This window comes from Columba livia, chromosome 29 (genome assembly GCF_036013475.1).
Source record: "Columba livia isolate bColLiv1 breed racing homer chromosome 29, bColLiv1.pat.W.v2, whole genome shotgun sequence".
NCBI classification, from domain to species: domain Eukaryota; kingdom Metazoa; phylum Chordata; class Aves; order Columbiformes; family Columbidae; genus Columba; species Columba livia.
The window spans coordinates 2811796-2834183 of NC_088630.1; the positions used below are offsets into that span (position 1 = coordinate 2811796).

The 22388-nt window shown below is 50.9% G+C and overlaps 1 protein-coding gene, 1 long non-coding RNA gene and 1 other non-coding gene across 4 annotated transcripts in view; all 3 read left to right on the top strand.

The window, feature by feature from the left end:
- The first annotated feature begins 3349 nt into the window (after positions 1 to 3349).
- On the top strand, positions 3350 to 5209 carry LOC135576647 (olfactory receptor 14I1-like). The gene has a single exon (XM_065043353.1). It carries the CDS (start codon positions 3729 to 3731, stop codon positions 4644 to 4646), a length of 918 nt encoding a protein of 305 aa, XP_064899425.1. The 5' UTR covers positions 3350 to 3728; the 3' UTR covers positions 4647 to 5209.
- A 12964-nt stretch (positions 5210 to 18173) lies between these two features.
- LOC135576716 (small nucleolar RNA SNORD45) lies at positions 18174 to 18258 on the top strand. The gene has a single exon (XR_010468491.1). It is a non-coding gene; the product is annotated as a small nucleolar RNA SNORD45 (small nucleolar RNA).
- A 1213-nt stretch (positions 18259 to 19471) lies between these two features.
- LOC135576705 (uncharacterized) overlaps positions 19472 to 22388 on the top strand; it is an 86377-nt gene continuing 83460 nt past the window's right edge. Inside the window, exon 1 of one of the 2 annotated variants that reach the window (XR_010468486.1) lies at positions 19472 to 19735. This is a non-coding gene — a long non-coding RNA (uncharacterized LOC135576705). The remainder of the gene's footprint in view (positions 19736 to 22388) is intronic. The other variant, XR_010468485.1, reaches the window with a different exon arrangement.

Consider the following 22388-nt stretch of genomic DNA (forward strand, 5'->3'; position numbering starts at 1 on the left):
CGTTTCAACAGAGCTTCCAGGAGGATCTGCTCCTTGACCTTTCCAGGCACAGAAGAGAGGCTGAGTGGGTGGTAGTTCTCAGGGTCCTTCTTTTTACATCTTGGGGTTTGGTTGGTTGGTTTGTTGTAGTTTTTTGTTGGTGGTGGTGTGGGGTTTTTTTGTTTGTTTTTATTTTGTGTTAGATGGATATGATTTCCTTTTTTCCATTCACTGGGGACATCCTGTGTTCCAGGAACACCTTGATAATAACACCATCAATGGGATGAGTAAAGAACAGGAGCGAGAAGAACCAGCAGAGTTCAGGAGCAGAGAGACATGAGTACAGACCCTGGTGGGACATGCTTCATATTCCTTCTTGGCCTGTATCTACCAGGTGGAGGTGGGAGAGCCCTCTTCTCAGCACAGTGATGGTGACCAGTCACTGACCCAGAGAAAGTGGGTCTGTCCAAGATGCCCTGGGTGGTCTGTCCCACACCTGCTCTGAGTGGGGATGGCTTTCGTATAGGTGCTGTGCTGTCCCTGCCAGACAAATGCAGTTGTGCTGGAGAGCCCTGTACACACCTCAGGTAGCAGCACAGGCCTGGACTTGGCCATGACATTGAGCAGCTGCCCTGAATTAGGTTGGGTAATGGAGAGAAGTCCCTGAGACAAATGCCATTATTCTCAGTGGAAGCCTAATAAATACAGGTGGTGGAGAAGAGGAGGAGAAAGGCTGAGCTCTTTCTATGGCAATGGCTACATTGGGTCAGCTGTATACGGGTTTTAGACAACAACATACTGAGGAAGGACAGGTTTCTTTGTCCCAAACATGATCAACTGCAGTCCTTTCATTTGGCCAAAGGAATTCCCCACTGGTCTCAAAAATGCTGCTCCCAGAAACCGCCCTGTTTCAGTACTGCACCATTGGACCTTGAATCTGCCTGCATGTACCTTGGACCATCACTGACACCCCAGAAGTCACTGGTTGTTTGGGTCTGAGCAACTCAGCTGTCTGAACAACAGCTGAGACAAGCAGCTCCCAGGCAGAAGGTGCCTATTCTGTACCCATCTGAACTGAGGCAAGAGGAATCCACCTCCTGTGGGTTTGTGGCAGCCATAGGTGAGAGCTGAGTCCACTGCTAACCCCAGGACTACAAACCCAGGACGAGTTGCCCCAATTGACTCAGATGAATCCCTTCCCTCGGCAAGGGTAAAGCAGATCCCTGCCTGTCCCCGCCTGGGTGTCCTGTCTAATGCTGAGAAAAGGAAAGGTGATGCTTATGTCCAACTCTTTTCTTATTAGGAGAAATGTCTCTGCTGGAAATGAGTGTTTCTCCCCAGCTGACGGACAGAACATCAGTGGTGACTTCAGCCTGTTTCACAGCAAGTGCCCCAGGGACATCTTGAGGGAGCCCAGATGATACAGAGAAAATGCTACCTTGGGTTACTCCTGTGCTGCTGAGCTGGGCTGGGCTCCTGGGACACAGGGAGCTCATGGCAGCGGCAGCGCTGCAGAGAGACAGCTCTGCCCAGGAGCAGCTCCTCTGCACATGCAGCAGGGCTGAGGGCTCTGCCTGCAGCACCGAGGGCACAGGAGACAGGCAGAGAGAGGTTAAAGACAGCATGGGGTGGGAGGATGCTGAGAGATTACTGAGGGAGAAAGTTTCACAGCTGTTTACATGGTAAGTCTCTGGGTGCAGGGCAATGCAGCTGCAGTTCCTGGAGGGATCTCCTAGAAGTGATTCATCTGACAGCTTATGAGACCTGTCAGGAGGACTCTCTTCATTTCTCTAATGTCGAGGAGGACATGCTCCAGAGCAGGGCTTGCCTGCTGCACCATCAGAGGGACATGGCATGACAACTGCCTTCTGCTTGGGCATGGTTGCAGGTGTGTAAAGCCAGGAATGTAGCCAGGGGTGCCCAGGATGTATTCAGAGCAGGGTACCTGCACCCCAGGGCTGTGTGCCGGGGCAGGGACTCTGCTGCCTGCCAGGGACAACACTCAGCCTGCCTGGGAGATCCGATCCCCACAGTGATGTGGGGAGAAGCTGTGGGTGGAAGAAATGACCCCAGGCAGGGCAGGTAGGATCCAAGGGGTACTGAGTGGGACAGATTTGCTCCCAGCTCCACTTTATCCTTGAGTATTTCCAAGGGAACTTTCAACAATAATATAAAGGAAATATTTTCCTGAAAGGTGCAGAGACTTTGCCTTGAGTTTCTCACTCTTGATTGGCTGGGTGGGCAGTGGCAGCTTCTCACGGAATCACAGAATCATTGGGCTTGGAACAGACCACTGGAGATCATCTAGTCCAAGCCCCTGCTAAAGCAGTCCTGACCCTGCACTCACAGAGCTGCCCCTGGGCAGTTCCCTGCTGCCAGGAGGGATCTGCAGAACATAACTGAGCACAGAGCGGGTGGGATGAGGTCTGTGAGCACAGACAGGGAGGTGACCTGGGCACAGGAAAGCAGCTCCAGGGACAGCTGCAGGCAGCAGAGACATAGGCAGAGAGGCAGAGGGAGCTGCTCCCAGAAATGCCAAGAGAGTGGGGATTTGGGCACCTCCCCAACATGTCCTGCAGTGCAGTTGCTTTCCCAGAGCAACCCCCTGGTTCCTCCCGCCCAGCACAGCCTTTGATCCCAGGGCTGTGGGGCTTCAGGCTGAGCTTTCTACACAGCCCAGCTCCCAGTGAGGAGAAACCCCCAAGTTCCTGTCGGTTGTCCATGTCCTTCCTCCCTTGGCTGGATGATTGGGGCATTTATCTGTGTTTCATGTCTTGTTCTGGTTGTCTTTGGCCCCACATTACCTGGGGCTCTGGGCATGTCGATGTGTGGGGCTGGCAATGAGCTGAGCTGAGCCTCAGGACACCCCATCTTTAGGAATTTTTACTTTATCCCTGGGGGCTCTGCTGGGCTGCAGGCTGCCCCCCACCAGGGCACAGATCTCCCACGGATACTCTCTGCCCAGAGAGGAGCCCCATGGAGAAGACACTTCGGCACTAGGCCATGGCAATGTGGCTCATCGTCTGTATGATGCAATGAGCCCTGTGTGTTCCTGTCCGGGAGGGCAGAGCTGAGATCCTGTTCATGTACAATGAGAGCGGTCAGTGGTTTGCAGATCAGCCCTTGGAAACCGTATTGCTCTGCGCTCAGCAGTGTCCAGTTTCTGCTCAGGGGAACATCTGGGGCTGATCATCCTCCAGCTCAAAGAGATGCTGGCACAGGGCAGCTGAGACCAGGACTGATGGACAGACCAGCTGTCCCCACTCCCCACTAAGGGACAGTCCCTTTGTCTGTCAGCGCCCACAAGGTTTCACTTGCAGTGAAAGCATCGTTAAGGCATTTTTGCCTTAACAAACAAACAAACAAAACCTCCTCAGCCGTGGTGGGGCAGTTAGAATAAAATAACAGAACAAGATCTCTACAGCTCTGCTCTGCCATTTGGTGAAATGGGAGAGACTGTGCTTAAATGGTCTTTGATATCACGAGTTGATAAAATCTGAGATCACCCCATTTCTCTATTTTCCGGTTGCTGTAGGGCAGGACTGAATTCAGTATAGTCCACAACAAAGGTGCCTCTTGCCAATGACACTGTCAGCCAGCACCAACCACAGCTCGTGAAAGGGACCTGAACAGGGTAAGTCAGCCTAGGGGATTTCCATGAGAACTGAACACATTTTGCTCAGAGAACTCTGCCCTAATTTCTCACTGCCTTTTCCTCCTTGCACGGTCCTCATGCCCACAGGCAGCCAATGTCCAACAGCAGCTCCATCACCCAGTTCCTCCTCCTGCCGTTCACAGACACACGGGAGCTGCAGCTCTTGCACTTCTGGCTCTTCCTGGGCATCTACCTGGCTGCCCTCCTGGGCAACGGCCTCATCATCACCACCATAGCCTGGGACCAGCACCTCCACACCCCCATGTACTTCTTCCTGCTCAACCTCTCTGTCATTGACCTGGGCTCCATCTCTACCACTGTCCCTAAAGCCATGGGCAACTCCCTTTGGCAGACCAGGGCCATCTCCTATGCAGGATGTGCTGTACAGCTCTTTCTCTTTGTGTTCTTCATTTCAGCAGAGTTTTTTCTTCTCACAGTCATGTCCTATGACCACTACGCTGCCATCTGCAAACCCCTGCACTACGGGACCCTCCTGGGCAGCAGAGCTTGTGTCCACAAGGCAGCAGCTGCCTGGGCCACTGGGTTCCTCTATTCTCTGCTGCACACGGCCAATACATTTTCACTGCCCCTGTGCAAGGGCAATGCCCTGGGCCAGTTCTTCTGTGAAATCCCCCAGATCCTTAAGCTCTCCTGCCCAGATGCCTATCTCATGGAATTTAAACTTCTTGTTTTCAGTACTTTTGTCATTTTAGGATGTTTTGTGTTCATTGTGGTGTCCTATGTGCAGATCTTCAGGGCCGTGCTGAGGATCCCCTCTGAGCAGGGACAGCACAAAGCCTTTTCCATGTGCCTCCCTCACCTGGCCGTGGTCTCCCTGTTTATCAGCACTGGCTTGTTTGCTTTCCTGAAATCCCCTTCTATCTCTTTGCCATCCCTGGATCTAGTGCTGGCAGTTCTGTACTCATTGGTGCCTCCAACATTGAACCCTCTCATCTACAGCCTGAGAAACCAGGAGCTCCAGAATGCAGTGTGGAAACTGATGCCTGCATGACTTCCAGAAGCTCTAGACTGTCCATCTGTTTCAGTATATGACTCATAATGTAACTCATTACAGGTCCATTCTTTCTCATTAGTTTGTTGTTGTTGTCGTTAGTTTTGTGTTTGTGTTGTCTTTTGTTCTGCCTCTTTTTTTTTAACTTTAATAATGTTATCCACAGAGGAATGTGGACAACCCATTTCAACTTCATTATCTACTTCGCTAGTGTGACCCTGTGACTATGTGAACATGGGGCTCTATTCTGTTTTTAGTTTAAAAAACAAAAATGTACCTGCGATGACTTGTCTTTCTGACTGATACCCAGGCATCTACAAAAGAACCAAAAGTCCTTCCTCACAAGTTCCCTACCAAGTGCAAGGGGAAAAGAGGGACCTAAAACCTTCCACGGCGAAAATGCAATGGGGCAGTCCTTGAGGTGCCCTCCTACCAGGAATGGGGAATGTTCCCATCCCTTAGGAAATCCTTCTCTCCCTTATGACCTGCATGGTGTTTTTGTTTGGGAAATCCCTCATTATTGTGCAGGTGGTGGCAAAACAGCATTTGCACAACCCGTGGACTTCCTCTTGGGACATTTTTTCTCCCTGGAGACCTCCTGCATATCCACTCCCCTATCGCAGCTGATGGGCAGCTTTGTGGCTGGGGACAGCACCATCCCTGCTCATCATTGTGTTAGTGCTGTTTCCTGCATCTTGTCCTTGTACAGAGCGCTCACTACTGGTGACCACATCCTGCGATCAGTACTGGGCTGTGTGTCATCCCCTGCCCTGTACAAGACTCATGACCTGGGACATCTGTCTCCAGTGGGCAGACACACTAGGGGCTCCTCTGTCATCTACAGGAATCGTTTCAGTCATGTGCTGGGTACAGTTCTGTGGTCCCAGCAGAGCTGACCACTTCTGTGATTTACCGCATTGCTGGAGCTCTCATGCAGTGACACCGTGACACTCAGGCTCTCTCCATTCCCATTCTCCTCTTCCTGTTCACAAGGTTATCCTCTGTGTGTATCAGATCTCTGTGGGCAGGCAGAAAACATTCTCCACCTGTTCCTTTCTCCTCACCAATGCTGCTGTTTTCTACAACACCCTCATCCTTGTCTCTGTGATGCCCAGAACAACCCTTTTGAATAGTTTAACAAAGCCCATCCTCATGCTCCTTTTCAATCCCCCCATCTACAGCCTGAGGACCAGAAAGTTTGCAGAGAGGGAGCCACTTAAAACATGCTCAGGAAAGCTGTGAGTGGCACAGAGGCCCCATTGGAGTCATGGGCACTCAGGAAGAATTCACTTCTGATTCTCTTCCAAACAGTGCCTGATGGGCTAGACAGGTGTTTACTGTGCCCCTGGCACTCTCCTGGAACTGTGAGATATGGAGAAAACTTTTGGTGTGGGAAGGGCCAGAGAGGTGCTATTAGAGCTGGCTGCAGTCATTGTGAGATCTCTCTGAAAAATCTTGGAAAAATCTAGAGAGAGCAGGGAGATTCCAAGAGCCCCAGAAAAGGCAAATAACAAACCCAGCTTCAAGAAGGACAAGAAAGAAGACTGGGACTATTACATGTAGATCAGCTTCACCTCATTCCTTGGGAAGGTGATGAGGCAAATGCTCTTGCAACCATCTCCAGGTCCTTGAAGGACACGAAAGGGATGGCTGAGGCCATTGAAGGACAAGAAAGGGACGGCTGAAACCGCGTGAGAGGAGAAGGAAAGGCATGTTGTGTACCTGGACTTTTGCAACTTCTTGAATGTGGTGTCCCAAAGTCCTAGAGCAGGTTTCTGATGTCTGAACTGAAGACTTGGATGATGCGATTGGTGGGAAGTTGGCTGGCTGATCAGGAACGAATGCCGTTAGTGGTACTGATGAAGCTATTGGAAAGTAAAATGTGGGAAAGCAAGATGTGCGGTTCCAGCCACCCGGATGATAAAGGAAGATCAATACTAACATGACCATCTGGACGGTCAAAGACATAATACTAACATAATAACATATAAAGGGCCTTAGACAGATTACTTTGAAGTACGTTTCTCGTAATTGTAAAAAGTTATAGCCCAGATTTGTGAGAATGGTATCTCGGGCCGGATAACCGACCCCAAGTGCATGGGATGTGTGAATGTCCTTGGGCCTGGGCTGTGAATGAGCGGAAAAACAAGTGAGACAAACATCACATGAGTTTAGTGTGTTTTTAATAACAATTAGTGGAAAAAACACCTTTTGTAAACATCTTAGTCCAGGCCCGTACCTGTAAATCCTATAAATTGTCAACGGTGAATAAAGAAGGCAGCCCAGGCCTAGGTCAGCTCTCTGCTTGGCCAGGCTCTGCACTCCTTCCTGAAGAAGATCTCTGCCTCTGCGTGAATTTCTGTATGTGTCCTGGTATGCGTTGTTCCTAATCCTAGCTGCAAAATTTTCTAACTGCATGAAGAAAATTAACTCAGTTTCAGTCAAATCAATGCAATGAGATTTGAACAACCTTTTTTTGAGGAAGATGTGGGTCAGGGGGGCTGGAACTACATGATCTTTAAGGTCTCTTCCAACCCAAACCATTCTGTGATTCTAAGGGAAGAGGGAGATATGTTCCATTATCCTCTCCACAAGATAGCATACCTACCACAACACAGTAAATACGTCAGAACACAGCAAATGCCTTAATTATTAATCCCCCCTGCACACCTCGGCCCTTCTCATGGCTTTTATTGCTGAGCATCACAAGAGGACAATCAAGCTCCAGCTGGTCTGACTATACTGACTGACTTCCATGGTCATGGGGAACCTGAGAACATTCCCTGCTGCCATCAGGGGAAGACTCAGAGGGGAAAACACCACAACACCATTCGGGTTTCCACTCTCCTGAATGGGAGTTCAGGAGGTCTCAGGTCTGACCTCTCCTCACAGCACGTTCAGCTGTGGAGTGAGACCACGTTGCTCAAGGCTTTACCATGTGGGGGCTGGAAAACATCCAAGGACAGAGACAGCACAACAAAGCTGGGGAAGCTGCTCCAATGCTTTGATGCCTTCACTGAGAAGAATGTTTTCCTTATCTGCATCCTGAACCTTCCTTATTTCAACATCTGACTATTGTCTATTATCCTCCTGCCAAGCAAGACTGGCTCCACCTTCTGGAAAAACCTCCCCGCAGGGACAGAGAGGCTGTTACAAGATGCCCAAAGCCTTCTCTTCTCCAGGCTGAACAAGGCCCTTTCCCTCAGTTTCTCCTCCCAACAAGTGTCCCAGTCCCTGAGCATCTTAGCAACCCTCCACTGAACTCCCTCCCAGTTATCAACATCTTCAGGGGTTAGTCTATGCCAGGTGCAGGACCTGCCATATGTCCTTCCCTGTCATGATGTTCCCAACAGGACAGCCCTTCTGCCTATGAGGTTTCTCAACTTTGCATCATCAACAAATGTGGTGGGAGTTGTCTCCTCAAGGTCACAGATTATTGAAGTATTAAACTGCCCAGGTCTCAGCAGAGTCCCCTGTGCTGCCCCACAAGCCCCCAGTAAGTCCCAGTGGTCTCGAGGTTGGGCATGAGAGCCCTTCACCACTGCTCTGTCAGCCTGATATCCAACTGTTTTTCACCCATCTGTTTGTCAGCCCATCCAACTGTAATGGCCTATCTCGGGTTCAAGAACATTGAGGGACACAATGCCAAGAGCCTTGCTGAAGCTGAGGTAAATGACATCCACTGTTCTGCCCTCATGCAGAAATGCAGTTACTTCATCATGAAGGCAATCAACTTTGTGAGACATTAATTACCCTTGCTAAGTCCATGCTGATGTTTTCCAGACACGTTTTGCTCTATTAGGTGCCCATAAATGTCACCCAAGAGGACTCATTGGACAGGTCACTCCTCACCAAAGTGTTCTTGTGCAGCTTGCGGTTCCCTGGCTGGCACTTTTGGCTGCAACATTGGTTTGTTTTCATTCACAAGAGACCTCTACCAATCCTGTGACCTTTCAAAGGGGATATTCCAAAGATGTGTTGATCTCCTGCAACATCCTTGACACTATTCTCCCTGTTATATGGTGTATTTAATTTCTGTGATCTTTCACCTATTTTCACCTGTCCTGATATAATGACTGTTTCTAAAGTCCCGTTTTCAGTTGCAGACTCTCTAGACAAAGACCCTTTTCATCATTCTCCAGTTTTCTTTTTCTCTTACTCTTTATTCATTCAGATTGCTCTCAACTTGCCAGCTGCTGTTTTGAACTTCAGGTAGTTAAATGTTTGCCTGTTTTGCAGTAGTCTAATTGTCTCCTTAGTCAACTCTTTAATTATGTTCGTATCTTTATTCTTTTATCTGCTTACCTAAAACATTTCTCATAAGATTATCCCTTGTTGAAAGACAACCTTATTAGAGACAGCTTGTACTTAACTTATGGTGGAGGAGTGCATTTATTATTTATGAAGCTTAATTGTGCTTCACTTTTCTTTGTTTGTCATTAGCAGAAATCCTTCAGTGCCTGTGTGCAGCCAGTTCTCTATGAAGAGCAGGTGGGATATGGTGCAAAGGAGCTGTAACATCCAGCTGAACATGCGTGAACAAATCTGATGTAAGGAAAAGTGAGAACAAGTCCCAGGGGGCAACAGGAGAAAGGGTAAGGTTGGGCAGGTGAGGAGGAGCGTTGTCCATACCATGTTGGACCTCAAGGGACTGCTTTTCCTACCTGTCCAGACCTACTGAGGAGACATTCTGGATCATTATCAAACAGAGAACGCTACTATCACATCTTCACTGAACTGAAAAGGAACATAATATGCCCTTCAAAATACAGAATAATTTCTGCTAGGTGCATTTTGAAATCTTCCTTCTTAGCTACATTATGAAACAGCTCAAATTAGTTGTAGTGTCTTGAAGACTTGAAGAAAATTACAGGAAGGGAAATAGTTCATTAATACTTTCTGTATTTTAATGAGCCCCATGGTGTATTTGGCCCTTAGTCCATGAACTACAGATACTGAGAGGAGACTGAACAAATCGCTCAAGAGGTGGAAGTCAGAAGCGCAATTCAAAGTACCTTGAAACATTGATTGACCCCACTGAGGGTCATTATTGACAAAGCCTCTCCATGGACTCGTTAGAGAAGATAATTGAAGGTTGTAATTGCAGGTAGGAAAATGCACTGTACAGGTCGTTCTGCTACGGAGAAAATCCTTGGTTTGTTTTACCAGCTAAAGGCCAAACCCTGACCCCAGGCCCTGGGAAGGCAGATCCCTCATGTGTGGCTCAGGGCTCTTCCTGGAGCAGTGGGGAGTGAGTTTGAGCAAGGCCAAGTGTAGGAAACTGTACAACCCCTCCTGGCTTCCCCAAAAAGGGGCAACGAGGATCAAGGTCCAGAGCCTCAAAATAGAGTTTATCCTGGTAGGTCTCAGAGACAGATACAACTGCCATAGATACAGATACAACTGGAAACATAATTTTATTTTATTTTTTATTTATATTTATTTTATTAAAATTACAAATGTTAATAGAAGAAGGAGAAGGAGGAGAGCTGGCTCCTGCTGCAAACTTGCCCTGGGAGAAAGAACCCGAGAAAGCCAGGGCACAAGTGGTGCCTTGGAGGGCAAGAGCAGTGGGCATGAACCGAGCCAAAAGAGCCCAGAGGAGCTCTGACAGGTGGTCATGCTCAATGCTGCAGAGGAAGGCAAAAAAACCCCGGGGACCAGGGCCAGTCTGCCCCGGGGGAAAATTCCTTCCTGACCCCAACACTGGCGATCGGCTGTTCCCTGAGCATTTGAGCAAGACCTGGCTCCTCGGCCCACAGGCTGGTCATGCCTCCCAGAAGACCACAGAATAATAGAATGATAGAATGATAGGATGATGATCTCTCCTCTCTCCTCTCTCCTCTCTCCTCTCTCCCCTCCCCTCCCCTCCCCTCCCCTCCCCTCCCCTCCCCTCCCCTCCCCTCCCCTCCCCTCCCCTCCCCTCCCCTCCCCTCCCCTCCCCTCCCCTCCCCTCCCCTCCCCTCCCCTCCCCTCCCCTCCCCTCCCCTCCCCCCCCTCTTCCTCCTGTTCCTTCTCCTCCTGTTCCACCTGTTCCTCCTCCTGTTCCTCCTGTTCCTCCTCCTGTTCCTCCTGTTCCTCCTGTTCCTCCTCCTCCTGTTCCTCCTCCTGTTCCTCCTGTTCCTCCTGTTCCTCCTGTTCCTCCTGTTCCTCCTCCTCCTGTTCCTCCTGTTCCTCCTCCTGTTCCTCCTGTTCCTCCTGTTCCTCCTGTTCCTCCTGTTCCTGTTCCTCCTGTTCCTCCTCCTCCTCCTCCTCCTGTTCCTCCTCCTCCTCCTCCTGTTCCTCCTGTTCCTCCTCCTCCTGTTCCTCCTCCTCTTGTACCTCCTGTTCCGCCTGTTCCTCCTCCTCCTCCTGTTCCTCCTCTTCCTGTTCCTCCTCCTGTTCCTCCTCCTCCTGTCCCTCCTCCTGTTCCTCCTCCTCTTCCTGTTCCTCCTCCTCTTCCTGTTCCTCCTCCTCCTCCTGTTCCTCCTCCTGTTCCTCCTCCTCCTCTTCCTGTTCCTCCTCTTCCTGTTCCTCCTCCTCCTTCTCTTCTCTCTTCTTTCTTCTCTCTCTTCTCCTCTTGCTTCACCTCTTCCCTCTCTCTCTCCCTCTCCCTCTTCTTCTCTCTCCCTCTTTTCCTTCCCCCTCCTTTCACTATCAGTACATGCTGGGGAAATCCATGACAAACACTTGGAACCTTGCTCAGCTTAGCCATTTGCTCCAACCCCTTGTGCCAAAGATGCATGGACCTTCTGGTGCCCATGAGAGCACCGGGCCCCCTTCAAACCACTCTGCATTCCACTTCCTACAGCTGCTGACCCTAGCTCCCCACTCCATCAGGACGGTGAGCTCTGCAGTGCTCCTCAAGAAGGCATTCCCTTCATTTGGCTACTGCTATCCAGCTGAAAAGGATGTTCATCCATCAGATGAACCTGGAAGGTTGCCCTGCTGGGAGATGGCCTTGCAGCGGAGAAACTCCAGCTGCCTCGTCCAGCTCTTCCTCCTTCAGCCCCTGTCAAGTGATTCCACCGGCTCCTCAAGGACTTCCTCTCCGATGTCTTCAGGCTGCCTCCAGGCCAGCTCTGGCAGCAGACACGGGACGCTGCTCCCTTTTATACTGCCCCGGGGCATTGTGACATCAGCATTGCTGGCTGGTCACACTGTGACACGGAGGTGACATGGGCCCCCAGTGTCCCACCCTGTCTGCTGCCCATGCACCCAGCACTCTGTGGAGGAAGGACTTCAGGGTGCTGCTGGCCCCGAGGCTGTCCTTGTGCCCAGGAGGCCCAGGGCGCTGTCCCTGCTCTTGGTGGTCACGCACTGGGCATGGCTGAAACCACCTGGGAATGGCGGTGGCATGAAATTACTGAGGAGGTTATTCACATACAAAGGAACTTCTTCTCTTTGCCTTTAAAGTTACTAAAAGAAACTATGAAAAACAATCCTCTAGTACATGATGGTAATGAATTGCTCTGCGAAAGTGCTGCCATGGGTGCAGGAACCTGCCAGCCTATGTCTATTCCATTAAAGAATCTCAACATTTTGGTGCCGGCTCCATGTGTTTGGCATGTGGCCTCTCTCACCTCCTAGATGTCCAGGTAGGAAAACAGGTGGGGGAGCAGGTCTCAGCTAAACCCCAGAGCACCTGCTATGGAAAGCATAGGTGTGAAAGCATAGGCATAGCCTCTGGGCTCAGGCACCAGGTTCTGTGGGCTGGCAAATGGCTGCCTGACAGCTCAGACATGGTAATTATCCCTAATTCAAGCACTCGGGGTAATGCAAGGTGGTGCCGTGTTGGAAGCGCTTCATTAACTGCAGAAGAGTAAAGACATGCCCATGGGCAGATCCTCTGCTGCAAAGGGGCATTGTTCCTGTTGTAGCAAAAACAAGCCCAGCGATAATCTTTAGCCCATATTGGCATCAGTAGCTGGTTGTAAGAAGCGGCTAAGAAGACTGATCGGGCTGCAGATGATGGCAAGAGGCTGCATTCATCCCCAGGGGCATCATCAGGGGAGGAAGTGACCGTTACCCGGTCTTTTTCTCCAAGTGATCTGAGAGAGTTGCGAAAAGACTATACTCGTAAAGATGGTGAGAATATGTTAACCTGGATGCTCCGATGCTGGGATAACGGGGCTGACCCAAGAGAACTGGAGGGCAGAGAAGCCAAGCAGTTGGGATCTCTGTCAAGGGATTCCACCCTTGATGGGGCAATTGCCACTGAGCCCAACCCCACGGCCCTCTGGACCCGACTCTTGACAGCCATGAAAACAAGATTTCGTAACAAGGATGACTGTCAATGCACATCAAGGAAATGGAATGCTATGGAGCGAGGTATCCAGTTCCTGAGAGAGTTAGCTGTGCGAGAGATTATCTGTTTTGGGCCAGATAGCCAGGAGGGGGTGAATCCAGATAGAGTTGAGTGTACACGGTCTATGTGGCGCAGATTCTCACAGAGTGCACCAGCTCCATATGCTAAGATATTGGCAGGAACGTTCGTGTCAACTGGCGGTAGACAAAGTGTTAATGACATGACTGAGCGGCTCCGGGAATTTGAGGAAAACCTTTCTGATCCCATAGGGGCTTATGTCTCTAGGGTGGAGAAACTGAGTGAAACGACTTTTGACTGTTTTGAAAAGCTGTTGAGAGAAATGAAAGCACTCAGGGAACACACACATGGCTCTCGATTTGTACGAACCAATGCTTCAGCTATTAGGAGAAAGCATTTCCAATATCCAGAGAGAGAGAGAAAGCGTTTCCAGTCCCCAGAGAGAGAGAGAAGTCGTTCCCAATCTCCAGAGAGAGAACACAGGCAGGCCACCAGCAGAGGTTTGCTGTGGTCCTTCCTATGTGAGCAGGGAGAAGATATGAGTAAGTGGCACAGTAAACCTACTGGGGAACTTCAAGAACGAGTGCATGAGTTAACAGGGCAGGCTTCTAGGAAAAGGGCTGCCCCGGTTTACAAAAGAGATTCTGGTGCTCGTGAAGGAACCTCTAATTCACAGCGAGTGACCATGGAAGACCGAGATTAGAGGTGCCCTGCCTCCAGCCAGGCAGAGGAAAGGGATAACAGAGTTTACTGGACGGTACAGATAGGATGGCCTGGTACAACACACCCCCAGGAGTACAAGGCTTTGGTGGACACTGCTGCTCAGTGCACAGTAATTCCTTCAGGCTGTAAGGGGACACAACTCATCAGTATTTTTGGAGTGACTGGGGGATCCCAAGAGCTGACTGTTGTAGAGGCTGAAATGAGCCTAACTGGAAAAACCTGGCAAAAGCATCCCATTGTGACTGGCCCAGATGCTCCGTGCATCCTTGGCATAGACTACCTTAAGAGAGGGTATTTTAAGGACCCAAAAGGGTATAGGTGGGCATTTGGTACAGCATCTGTGGACACGAGAGAATTGAACAGCTGTCTGATTTGCCTGGTCTTTCAGATGACCCTTCTGTTGTAGGACTGCTGATGGCTGATGGGGGACGGGGTCCTGTGTGCTGGGGACAGCTTCCCTCGCCATTCTCTGCTCCCTCCTCCTCCAAGCAGAGGCTGCCCCACGCCGCGCACAGCCAGTCCCAGCCGGGCCCAGAGGTGGGTGTCTCCATGACAACCGCCCGGGCTCTGTGACGTCATAACCAGAGGCCATTGTGACACGGGGTCGACATCACCAGAGGCCATTGTGACACGGGGGTCCCCGCCCTGACCGTGGGGGTATTTAAGGAGCGAGAGCCCTGGGGTGCTCACTCCCAGGAGAGCAGCTTCTCAGGAGCAGCAGCTTCTCAGGAGCAGCAGCTTCTCACGAGGCAGCATCTCCCCTGGGTGCCCGTTGCGGCTCTTTGATAGAGGAGACCCAAGATGCCAACTGACAAGGAGGTGTCTTGCTCCTCCTCCTGCCCGCAGATCGGCCAGAGCCTGGGCCAGCACACCCTCCAGAGCACCTGGGTCACCCCCTCAGTCCAGGAGCGCTTGCAGGACCACCATAAAGGTCCCCAGGAGGGGTCTGGCTGGCCTCGCAGCACCAACAGCGAGGCAGCAGCAGAGGCAGAGTGCCCGGCACCTGCCCCACAGGGCGCCACAGCCGACGACGCGGCTCTGTGGGACACAGCCCAGCGCATCGTCAGTGAGGCCGTGCGCAGGGCTGTGGCTCAGATCATGGCAGCTGGCCAGGAACCAGAGGAACAGCAGGACCTGGCCCAGCACATGGACTTGCAAGATGAGAACAGCAAAGAGGGGTGCCAAGGCGGAGACACCATCCACAGCACCTGGATCAACCCCTCGGTCCAGGAGCACCTGCAGGACGCCCCTGCAGGTCCCCAGGAGGGGTCTGGCTTGACCAGCACAGACACGGAGGCGGCAGCAGAGGCAGAGCGCCCGGCACCTGCCCAGCACAGCCCCACAGAGGACGATGTGGCTCTGTCAGACATTGTGGAGTACATCGTCAGTGAGGCGGTGCGCAGGGCTGAGGCTGAGATCCAGGCACCTGGCCAGCAACCGCTGGAACAGCAGGACCTGGCCCAATGCACGGATGTTCCAGTGGCAGCACCAGCACCTGCAGGAGTTGAAGCCATTGAGGCTCATTTGGCAGGAGAGGATGAGGGACAGGCCAGCACAGCCCCTCTCGTCCCAGCTGCAAAGGAGGAAGAAGAGAACACGGTTTCTCCAATGTCTGCAGAGCATGGGGGAGAGACCAGCGCAGACATCGCCTGCCCAGTGCAGGGCCCGGCTCCACGGCGACGGCCTTCCCGGTTCAGGAGGGCGCTCCGGGCTCTGCGCAGGGCTTTCCGCTGCAGCTGCACCGCGGGACAGCAAGAGGAGTAGAGCCGCGACCGCGGCTTTCACCTGCCCTGAGGACATGGTGCTGCCAGCCTCTGCTCGGCCTTCGATTGTTTTCAAAATCAATAAAGCCAATTAAAAAAAAATGACAAGTTTTCCCCCTGTGCTCCTCTGTTCCTGCTCCACCTCAGGACAAAGAAGGCTGCAGGAAATCTCTGTCCTCGGGGTGTCATGCACCCAGAAGTGCTTCTGAGAGAGGAGGGGGTACAGTTGCTTGGTGTTGGCATATATAGACCACTAGAGATCCCCCAGTCCTGTGAGCAGCAGTGAGTTCCTTCCCAAACTTGTGGAGCATTCTGACCGCAGAAGGGCTTCTGGCAGAGCTGGGGCTGGCACGGCATACCTGTACCTCCCACTCCAGAGTACATCTTTTGTCCCTGCAGTTAACACTGCAGGGTCCCAGCAGGGTGGGAGCTTTCCAGAGATCGTGGCTCCTGCTGGTAGACCCAACCCTGCACCGGACCAGCCCCACAACCCACCATGTAGGCCGTGCTTGGGGCAGGGTGTGCTCAGGGGTGGGGAAACAACCCCCAGCACAGTCCCCTGCAGCAGCCCTCAGTGCCCTGTTCCCCTCCAGCCTCCTGGCTTTGGCAGCCTCAGCTCCCAGCCTGTTCCTGTCTCAGCCATATCCCACATGAGGGTTTGCAGGCAATCATGATAGAGTGTCAGCTGGGGTCTGGGCCTGGCTACAGGCCAGGCACAGTATCACAGTATCACAGTATGTTTGAGATTGGAAGGGACCTCAAAAGATCATCTAGTCCAATCCCCCTGCTGGAACAGGAACGCCTAAGTGAGGTCGCACAGGAACATGTCCAGGCGGGTTGGAATGTCTCCAGAGAAGGAGACTCCACAACCCCCTGGGCAGCCTGTTCCAGTGTCTGTCACCCTCACTGAGAAGAAGTTTTTTCTCAAATTTAAGCGGAACCTCTTGTGTTCCAGCTTGATCCCATTACCCCTTGTCCTATCGTTGTTTGCCACCCAGAAGAGCCTGGCTCCATCCTCATGGCACTCACCCTTTATATATTTATAAACATTAATGAGGTCCCCCCTTAGTCTCCTCTTCTCCAAACTAAAGAGCCCCAGCTCCCTCAGCCTTTTTTCATAAGGGAGATGATCCACTCCCTTCATCATCTTGGTTGCCCTACGCTGGACCCTCTCCAGCAGTTCCCTGTCCTTCTGGAACTGAGAGGCCACAACCGGACACAATATTCCAGGCAGGGGTGGTTGTTCACCCGGTACAGGCGCTGAGCCCAGCAGGCGAAGGGAGCTGGTTATATTGCAAAGACCAGACCTCACTGTGATTATGGTAAATTGCCACAGTGTTGCTGTGAAAGGTCTCATGGCCTGATTGGGATGATAGAGATGAACCACCTGTCAGACAACCAACTACCAGAAGAAACCACAAACCAACAGCTACCCCTGATGGGCAAGGCAACTCACTTCTGGTCAATACCATGAACTTTCCCCTAGTTTGAAGACCCCAGACCCATTTTCAGAAGAGTCTTCCTAATTAGCATGAAGAGCAAGCAGAGGAGGAGACGAACCGCCTTCTCCTATCTCACATGTAAATGAACTGGGTTATAAAACAACCTCACGTATGGTACAGGTTGGCGGCGTGTAAATCTTCAACGCGTCCCCCCCTCCAGAGGTTGTCGCTGGACTGATGTACCTGTGGAGTGGTGATATCTTACTCTCCCTTGTTGAGGATTGATAAGGATCATGGCTGAAAACATTGTGACTAGTTCAGCCAGAAGAAGACACATTCAGAGCAGGAGGCACTGTGATCTGCACATCACCGACGAGCTAACGAGCCACAGATCAGGCTGGCTGACCGTCAGGAGATGGAGGATGTGCTGGAGGGCACAGAGCCCCATCTCCTGATATGCCCAGCTTGGCAAACAAGGGGAAAAAGTTGAGACCCATTATCATGGCCCAGAGCTTGTCGAAGTTTGTTGATGTTTTGCAATCACCATTTCCCCCTGGATTTCTGCAGGACACAAAGGGAGACCCTCAGCGTGGCCCAGGAGAGTTTTCAGCCAGTTGGTGCTGCCGAGTGTCCCGAGTGACCCCCGGTCCCGGGAACCCCCGTAGCTGAGCCCACAACTGACGGCCTGTTGGTGCTTTGTGCAGGTGGCAGCGCAGAGGCCGACATGGAAACCCGGTTGTCCCCAGCACGTTCCTGTTGGAGCAGCACGTGTCCTGTGCAGCTTCGTGTGGGACAAGGGAGGCGACTGTGTCCGTGTTGACTCCGGTCGGTGCAGCTGCACTTGGATTTAGAGCAGTAACCCTGGCTGGCTGAGCCTTGGGGGTTGGTTATTCCTGAGAATGACAGGGCTCTGTTCATCAGGTCATTAATTGCTGTGCACTTTTACCCTGACAAGAAGGATTCATTTTCAGTGTTCTTCATTCATCGTAGCTCTCTCCATTGTACGGGTAAGTTTTCCCGCTCTCAAAAGTTCCCTCTCCATTTGGTGGTTGAATTTCTCAGCATCTCTGCTGCCGTTTGTTTTCCTTCTCCTGCAAAGTGGGGTGGAAAAGAGAAGGCAAAAGGCTCCGCTGCTTCCAGGCGGGGACTTGGTTGCTTGTGTAATGTATGTCTAGTTAATCTCGAGGAAGACAGAGATGAATGGTGTTAGAAATCAATAAGCTGCGTCCTGTTGGAGGGACAAAGTGTGTTGGATTTGAAGCCGCTGGGCAGGACGGGAGGAGCTGCCTTCTTGGGTCAGTGATGGGTGTTGGCATGTATTATCTGAGCTGGAGCTGATGTCTGTCACCACTTGAGCTCTAGAATTACTCTGAGACCCAGTAATCTCCAGTTCCTTGTGGAGCTTATCCAGGCTGTAGAATCCCCTTTCTGTCACAGGTTGTAATGCAGTCCATGGAGAAGGGGGCACTGTTTGAGGTTCCTCAGTGTGTGCGTTAGGGAGGCGTTGTTCTTGGGCTCATGCTGGGCCTTACGAGGAGACGCTTTCACGTGAGCTGAAGGCAGCTCTGGGTACCCAAAGCTGTTAACCGGTGTTAACAAACGCTGCTGCTGAGATTTGGCGGTGACGGCACCAGCCGGTTGTGATGAGCGTGGATGTTGCTGAACCGCAGACACCGTCTCGTCCAGGCTGCACAGCCAGAGCGTTTGAAGGGCGGTGTCCCAGCTTCCTTTGATTGCAATGAGCACTCGTGTTGGGATTTGCTTTTTAAGGAGGGTGCTCTGCTTGAATCTTTCGCGTTGGAGTTTGTTCTGTTATTTCTGCAATGCCATGAAAGCTGAAGTGCAGGAGGTTGAGAGCTGTTGGAGCAGAGAGGAGCATGTCTTGTATTGCTTGGATTTCTGTGGGTTTTTGAAGGAGAAAATCGACCCCAGCATGGGTTGGACCCCAGAAGGACATTGTTTGAAAATGCGTGGCCAGGTTCCAGTGACGGTTGGCTTGGGCGTGAATGACTGGAAGTGCCTGTTGGGAGACTCCGTTGGTGTGGACCCGTGGAGCCTTTATGATTGAGCTTCCAGGTGTGAGAATGCAAAAGGAATCTTGAGGTCGAGCCGGTCTTGCTCTCGAACCAGAATGGTTTTGACTCCTGCCCAGATTTCTGAGAGAGCCATGAATGTTCCAGGCAGCCGAGGTTGTGGCCCAGGGTGTGTGAGTCGCCCGCTCTGCAGTTGTCCAGCGGGCCCTGCAGATAATGTTTGAGGTGACAAAGCTCTTGGCAGGCGACAGCGTTTGAGTTCATTTGCTTCTATCTGGGGCTATATGGACCAGCTGAAAAGGTGGTGTTTGTGTTTACCCGCAGTAGACAGACAGACCCCTGGAGCGTTCATGTGCCCTTGTCGATGAGTGAGGAAATTGCCTGCGAGACGGAAAAGGGAAGGGTCCGGGGACAGGTTTTAGGTGTTTTTTCCAGCTCCCTGCAAAACCTGGGGTTTTAGTGTTTCGTTCCAGATTTTCCCTGATGATTTGAATGTGTTCTTCTTTTTCCTGAAAAACTAATTTATTTCCTTTCCTGCAGCCCTGCCTTCCAGGAGAAACAGCTACAACGCTCTCCGTGTGTGCCGCAGCCGTCCCGGGCCTTGTGCTGAGACCGAGCTCATCACTTGCACAAGTACAGGCTGTCCTGGTTAGCGCTGCCGAAGCTTCTGCGGTAACGAGCGTGGTTGGGAGATGCAGCGCAGGAGCTGCTGTTGTGCTTGCAGGGAAAACTGGCTGCTCTCGGTGTGGGAAAGCAGGAGGATTCGTTCTGTTCCCGCCTGAGCTGTGGTGGATGAGGAGGTTCTGAGTGCCGCGCAGGACGGGTGAGTGTGTCTGTAGATGGAGATGTTTCAAATTAGCCAGTGTCACACGCTGCCTGTAAATGTGTCTGTGCGATCCCTTTCTACAGGCAGGTGCGAGTCACTGGAGTGTATTTACATTTAACTAATCACCTCGCCAAATCTTTCGCTATATCCCCATTTGTTCCACCCCCTAGCTCAGGTGACTTGCTTCTGCTGGGGCCAACGAAGCCAGAGTTGTTCATTTGTGCTTGTGAGGTGTTGCACAGAGCAATTTGCAGGGGCGCACAATAAACACATACAGAAAAAGGAAAAGGAAAAAACATATTTCTGCAATAATCAGGTGTCCCATTCATCTTGTCAAAGAGTTACACGAGTTATTCAGCCAGGCATTATCAGTAGATGGTTTCACTTGCTGCATTAGTTCCAAAGACGTGAGATGTTCCACCTTCCAGTAATACATACGCTGCTGCTCCAGCTCCGTCAGCTGGTATCACTCTGGGTTTAACAACCTGCTGTGGGTTAATTGCCCACACAGACTGGAAAGTCGTGGTCTGCACTCTTTCAGACTGGACTTCAGTTGGATGTTGAGTCTGTGACACCAATAACATTGTTCCAGAGCTGTCTCTTCTAGATAAAACACAGGTGTTCACTGAAGATACCTGACATACAAGAACTCGAGAATCTGATATTAACAAAGGATGTAACATAAGAGGAGGTCAGGGTACAGAACCACACAGCATTCTCTGGAGTCGTATGAATTTTTACATCTAGATCAATAGGCTGCAGTCCCACTTCACAATCCATTGGTGTGAATAATTTCATTTCCCCTGTAGTTGGTGCTGACACTGTATCCACAGAAGTGTATACATATTGCCACCCCCTAGATGGGGGTACGCGGCCAATATAATCAACCTGACAGGTATTCAAGTCCCACTGACTCTGTTTTACCTTTCCTCATGCTCTTAAATGCAGTTGTGTACAAGCAGCACAATGATGTGAGCATGTTCTACAAGTATATAACAGCAAAGGGGTTTGATTGTGACCAGTGTCCCATGTGTGTGCAGCATAAGCTGATCCACGTCCACAAGCTATATGCACATTTAGAGCTTGAGCATGCAGCTCAGGAGAGCTCACATTATCTGCCTTCTTACTGTTTTGAGACTCAAATGAATCAAGTTTATTGTGCTCTGCTATTAACCCTTCACAAGGGAACTCCTCCTCCACAGAAGATGTAGGGATGAAAATTCTCCAATGCCCTAAAAATCCTAAAAAGGCATGTAATTGTTTTATTGCAGCTGGTACAGAAAACTGCTGCACTGTGTGCTGTACTTTATCTGGTGTTTCTCTAAGCTGCCTACACCAAACTATTTCTAAAAGTAGTACAGTAGCACAAGGGCTCTGCGTTTTCATCAGAGTAATTGCCCAGCCTTGGTCCTGCAAATGCACCTTCAAAAATTCAGCAGCTGCTTCAGTTTCTTGTTGTGACGCTGCCACAATCAACAGATCATCAATATCATGTCAGTCAGTAACAGTACCCGACCATAGTGCTGTATCAGCTACTATCATTTGTTGGCAAACGGAGGGACCGTGTTTGTATCTCTGAGACAATACTCGGCAAGTCTATTGCTTTTGTTGCCAGGTAAAGGCAAACTGGTCTTGCACTGAGGTGGCGGGGGGTGGAGGGTGGGTGCGGTGTGGGCAGGGGGGCTGGGGCTGGTTGGCTTTTTTGCATAAGCATTAACTTTTACAAGCGGCAAAAACTTTGTGATGGTATGATCCCGCTTATTTCTGATGGTGGGATACCAGCTTGTACTAAGTCGTTCCACACTAGTGTTCTCATCACCTGTGCTGTAACTCTGCTCAGTGTTGCCGGATTTCCATTATCCACCACCCAAACAGAGGGTCCTGAAGTGACAGCCCCAGTTCCCCTCAAGGCATTTGCCAGAGTGCCTGCATTACCTGTAGCACTTGTCACTGCTACCCTGTCCGAATTGGATCCATAATCAATGCATACACCGCCCCCATCTGCCGCACTAAATCAATACTTTCCTTCATTGTGCACCAATTTCCACGGGACAACACAGATTCAACAGGTTCAGCATATGCTGTTAAAACTGCTGCACATGAACATTGATATAGCGTAGGTGTAATAATATCTTGCCTGTCCGGACCTCTGACAGTTTGCAGCTGAGCATATTGTTGTTGTATCTGATCATCATAGGCTATAGGGCTTAAGAAATCTTGTTCATCTGCCAATAAATGGATAGACACAGCTCCACTATCCCAAGCTGGCAAAATCTGTGCCGGAATTCCTTCCCCGCTCGTCTGCTGAGAGATCTCTGAAAATGCCGTTAACTCCTTTGGAGAGTGAGTATGTGCGATCTGCCCCCCCTCATCTGCTTGTTCCTGCTGCAGCATCGTTTGTATGGGGGGTTGTGCTCCCACCACCTCCCTGCCATTTAAGTCAGGATCAAGTTCAGACTCAACATTGGAGTCTGAGGATCCACTCCAAATATTTCCATCCCATTCCTTGGGATTCCAAGAGTGTTTTGTGGTAAGAGTACAAACTTGAGAACACAAAAACTCACTTTTGGCATATTTTTCCTTTTGTTCCTTAGCAATACATGCTAGCAGCTGGTCTACATTATCTTGCAGCTCATAGCGCCACTCTGCT